The 5363-nt window shown below is 33.0% G+C and overlaps 2 protein-coding genes across 2 annotated transcripts in view; one reads left to right on the top strand and one right to left on the bottom strand.

Annotated features, from left to right (window-relative positions):
* LOC108573021 (RING finger protein 10) overlaps positions 1 to 1967 on the top strand; it is a 7649-nt gene extending 5682 nt beyond the window's left edge. Inside the window, exons 11-12 of the mRNA XM_017935378.1 lie at positions 945 to 1282; positions 1882 to 1967. Of these exons, the coding sequence (XP_017790867.1) occupies positions 945 to 1282; positions 1882 to 1967 (424 nt within the window). The remainder of the gene's footprint in view (positions 1 to 944; positions 1283 to 1881) is intronic.
* Positions 1968 to 3434: 1467 nt separating this feature from the next.
* LOC108573121 (heat shock 70 kDa protein cognate 4) overlaps positions 3435 to 5363 on the bottom strand; it is a 3143-nt gene continuing 1214 nt past the window's right edge. Inside the window, exon 3 of the mRNA XM_017935499.1 lies at positions 3435 to 5302. Within this exon, the coding sequence (XP_017790988.1) occupies positions 3567 to 5302 (1736 nt within the window). The 3' untranslated portion in view covers positions 3435 to 3566. The remainder of the gene's footprint in view (positions 5303 to 5363) is intronic.

The following is a 5363-nucleotide window of genomic DNA, read 5'->3' on the forward strand; positions in this document are numbered from 1 at the left end:
CTATAATATCTCATTTTTTATGTAAATATATCAATATAGGAGTTAGTTCCGAATGCGTCATTCGTTGCAATCGTTTACCGTGCCCACTTTTACGTATACAAGTTTTACCTGAGTGCGAAAAAGAAATTAGTTTCTTAAAATATATGAACAAATGCTGTTTCTGACACGATTTTTGAAGAAATGGCAGCTTTCTGAATAAAAATTTTAATTTTCGGAGATGAAATCTTGCCCTTTTTTACGCAATAAAAAAGAAACTACGAATCATAAAAAATTCGTCACGTCAAAAACTGCATAATGGTGTACCATATAACCACACAAAATTTGAAGTAAATCTGTTGAATAGTTTTTGAGTAATCGTAAGCACTGTTTTTGGAAACCTTGTTTTGAGAAAAATATATTTGAAGTTTGAGAAAAGGTTTAAACTATCATAGACAATAAATTTTTTATCATATCATGAATTATTGATACCAACCCTATAAAATAAATCATTAAAACGTGAAACAACCTCTCTGACTAACAGTTTATCTAATCTACGTCATGTTTTAATGTTTTTGTCACATTTTGCGTTCAGAGCTTGGCTTTAGATAATATCTTTATAATAATATCTCGTTAATTATTAACTCTAGGACAAACAATGTTTAATACTTTTTTACTTAGAAATTAATGAGCTTTTGAACTGCCGTAAAAAAATAGATTCATATCTCTGAAGCGACCCCACCTAGCAACAAAAGATTAACGCCATACTACGGCCCCTGTTGTCTCATGCAACTTTTGTTTCGAAAACTTTTCTACTACTATCATACTTTCGGAGTTATTCTAGATGGCAATAGTTAGTGCCTCACCCTGTATACTACTTCACTTTAATTAATTGAATTATTTTGTGAAAAATACTAGTGCTACATCAGCTTACATTTAGTAAACTGTAAATGAATATTTCCTTTTAGGGAAGGTGCTCCATCACCGGCAGAACTGACAGCAACTTCAAGTGTAGCTAGTAGTCCACCCTTAAGCACATTTGACGAAATGGTTGCATCCAGAAAAACTGATAATGTCGCTCATGAACAAGGATTATCATTCGCAGAAATGTTACGAAATACTGGCACACCTTCAAAGTCGCAAACTGTATGGCCATCGATTAATTCTACTCGTGGGAAATCGTGTTCTAATACAACTATTCAGTCATCCTTGGGAGATGCCGAGGAACAGGATTATGCATCAGTACCATCACACAGTCAAAGTTTTGGTGATGCATTAGCTGCTGCTTTAGAGCAAACAAAGTTAGGTAAATCTACCACATTACAATTTAATTATAATTTTTTTTATACAAATATTGATTTATATAAAAATTAATATGCCTTAAATTTGTATATCTTAAAAGCATAAATCCATAACAATAGAGTCAAATTATTTTGACTACTACTTTAAGGATATAAGATATCAATTTCAATACAATTTTTTCTACTAAATTTAGTATAAATAGAAACAGACATATCCACATGTTTCTGCAAATATTCATCATTTATAAAATTGTTTAATAGAAAACAGTAACTTCATTTGTTTGAAAAATTTGAAAAAAAAATTCAAACAACTGATAAATAAGTTTATTCATTGAAATGTTTCATAAAATAAGGCAATTAATTATAATATTATAAATGATAAAGTGTAAAACATTTATTGCGAAGTCGAACTCTGAAGTTGAATATACAATTTTAGTCCATTATTCCACCTTCATTACTAAACATCTAATACACCTTTTTTTTTGTTCTGGTTCAACTGGCATGTGGTCTTCAATATTTATGAAAGAACGTTTTTTAGTTGATGGTTATAAATTCATAGCAATGTTTTCAAGTTCTTTTGCCTCCAACAGTATTTGTGTTTTAGATACAAAGAAGAATGAAAGCAGAAAAAAGAAGAAGAAAGGAAAATCAACTGTATTGTTTGCAACTACTATGGCACGTACATCTTAATTTCTTTTATAATAATGTTTGAACTTTGTTTTTATTTTCGAATTACACAATTCAATTCTTTTACCATATGTTATATTCAGATTACTTCTGATATACATTAGAAAATTCGTGAAGTCTTAGTATAAATCATATTAAAACATAATGGTGTATTATCCACCTATCGAATTTACATCATTATGTTATAAATTATGAAATATTCGTTTTCTGTAATATTTGGGTCTGTTATGCTTGCAAATAAAATTTAATTTCATGAAAAGTGTTATAATTTTAATTTTATTGCCTTTAAATTATTAATAAAACTATTTTTTATCCTGTAGCAAAAAGAACATGCAAGATCCAAATCAGTAATTTGGCTTGAATTTTGTATAAGCTTAACCTTTTGGATGTAAAACAATTTGGAGCCAAGTACTTTTTATAGACGATTCGCAACTTCCAATGTTTATTATGCAAACCGATACTTATTTCTATACTTTCTACTAACTGCTACTAATTATAATATATATAACAAAGTTGGTAGTTCACTATCTATGGTATTATCATCAATTGTCATGCTGGATAGATGATCTAAAGCACAGAGTTGTGATACGTTTTAAATAAGATATTACATATGTGAAACTTAAGTATCACAATTAGAAAAAATTACATTTAATATTTATCAAGTCGTAATTAGAAATATATCAGTATTTAAACGTTTAAAACTTGATAATTGCTTTGTACATAATTACTATAATGTGCACTAATCCTGTAAAAACGAACGCAATTAACTCGAATTTTGAAACATTAATAATACAAATTTATACAATTGGTTTAGTATAATAATCGATATTTTACAAACAATTGGAATGTTATAATTAATGAAAAATTTAAGATTTGTATTAATTATAAAACGAATAGTGCGAATTAAAATACAAAATCCGTAATAAATAAATTGTAGCTAATTAAATGTATCTTGAAGTTAATCACTTTAACACTTTCAGCAGAGATTATGTCATAATACTGTAAGCCTGATGAATGCTTCGACGGATAACTTAGAACATTATAGACTTTACGATAATCCAGTACTTTTCGGGTACGATGGGTTAGGGTTCGGATTGTATTGCATTTGCAGTTCATTTTCAATTTTTGCATAAGGGTAAAAAAACGGTTGCATGCCTAAGGTGCGACATTGAAAAACGTCCCGTGCTGAAAGTGTTAATGGAGAGAAAACATTAACTGTCTTTAATTGCTAAACAGAAGGAATAAATTAAACAAGTGTGTAAGTTTCAGGGGTTGTTTTATATTTTCAGTTTTTTAAACATAGAAAATCAACAACTGATCTTTTCCGAACCATATAATCAAAATATAAGTACAATAAAGTTATTTTTTACGCATTGCAATCTGTAGAAAATCATTAATAGAAGTTATTTTTTCAGTTTTACAGGAAATGAAAATAAATAAATCTATACTGGTTTTACAGTGATATGAGAAGAAACTAAAACGTAGATAAATTATACTGAGGAACGAAAGACCACAGGCTGTAACAATTCTATGTTCTTCAAATTGTTATCTTTCCTGAATGGAAATAAATTATGGAGAGGGCAGTGGCAAGTGAGTAAACGTTTAGTCAACTTCTTCAATAGTAGGTCCAGATGCACTGCCACCAGGAGCAGCACCTCCAGCTCCTGGGAAGCCACCAGGCATTCCACCAGGCATATTTGCAGTTCCCTGATACAACTTTGTGACAATAGGGTTGCATATAGCCTCCAATTCTTTTTGTTTGTGTTCATATTCTTCTTTATCAGCAAGCTGATTAGCATCAAGCCATTTGATGATATCATTGGATTTATCCAATACAACCTGTTTATCACTAGCACTGATCTTATCTTTCAGTTTCTCATCTTCCACTGTACTCTTCATGTTAAAGCAGTAAGACTCAAGACCATTCTTAGCAGCAATAGTTTCTTTTTGTTTCTCATCTTCAGTACGATATTTCTCTGCTTCATTGACCATTCTTTCAATATCTTCCTTACTGAGACGCCCCTTATCATTGGTGATAGTGATTTTGTTCTCTTTGCCAGTAGATTTGTCCACTGCTGAGACGTTCAAAATACCATTGGCATCAATGTCAAAGGTAACTTCGATTTGAGGAACTCCTCTAGGAGCAGGTGGAATACCGCTGAGTTCGAATTTACCTAACAAGTTGTTATCCCTCGTCATTGCACGTTCACCTTCATAAACCTGAATCAATACACCTGGTTGATTATCAGCATATGTGGTAAAGGTTTGAGTTTGCTTGGTTGGAATAGTAGTATTTCTCTTAATAAGAGAAGTCATAACACCACCAGCAGTTTCAATACCAAGAGACAGGGGTGTGACATCAAGAAGCAGTAAATCTTGTACTTCTTCTGATTTGTCACCATGCAAAATTGCAGCTTGTACAGCAGCTCCATAAGCGACAGCTTCATCAGGATTGATAGATTTGTTCAACTCCTTTCCGTTGAAGAAGTCCTGTAGCAATTTCTGAATCTTGGGAATACGCGTAGATCCACCAACTAGGACGATATCGTGAATCTGAGCCTTATCCATCTTAGCATCGCGCAGTGATTTTTCCACTGGCTCTACTGTTCCTCTGAAGAGATCAGCACAAAGTTCTTCAAAACGAGCCCTGGTGATCGAAGTATAGAAATCAATTCCCTCATAGAGCGAATCAATTTCAATGTTAGCTTGAGTAGACGAAGACAGAGTACGTTTCGCACGTTCACAAGCTGTTCTCAAACGACGAAGAGCACGTTTCTTCGAAGTTAAATCCTTTTTGTATTTACGTTTGAATTCCTGGACAAAGTGATTAACCATACGATTATCGAAATCTTCGCCGCCAAGATGAGTGTCTCCTGCTGTAGATTTGACCTCGAAAATGCCATCTTCGATAGTCAAAATTGAGACATCAAAGGTGCCACCGCCAAGATCAAAGATTAGGACGTTGCGCTCACAAGTGGCTTTTTTGTCTAAGCCATAAGCAATAGCAGCAGCAGTGGGCTCATTGATGATACGTAAAACGTTCAAGCCCGAGATAGTACCAGCGTCCTTGGTTGCCTGACGCTGCGAGTCGTTGAAGTAAGCAGGTACAGTGATCACGGCATTGGTGACGGTCTTTCCGAGGTATGCCTCAGCAGTTTCCTTCATCTTTACCAGAACCATTGAACTCACTTCTTCAGGGAAGAAAGTCTTCGTCTCTCCTTTGTAATGTACTTGGATCTTAGGCTTGCCACCATTACTTACAACAGTGAAGGGCCAATGTCTCATATCAGCCTGAACAGTGGCATCTTCGAAGCGACGACCAATAAGGCGTTTGGCATCTAAAAACATAAATACAAATAAATTATAATTAAGAATTAAAAATAAAATGTTTTATCATTC

Source organism: Habropoda laboriosa, unplaced genomic scaffold (genome assembly GCF_001263275.1).
Source record: "Habropoda laboriosa isolate 0110345459 unplaced genomic scaffold, ASM126327v1 scaffold89, whole genome shotgun sequence".
Lineage (NCBI taxonomy): Eukaryota > Metazoa > Arthropoda > Insecta > Hymenoptera > Apidae > Habropoda > Habropoda laboriosa.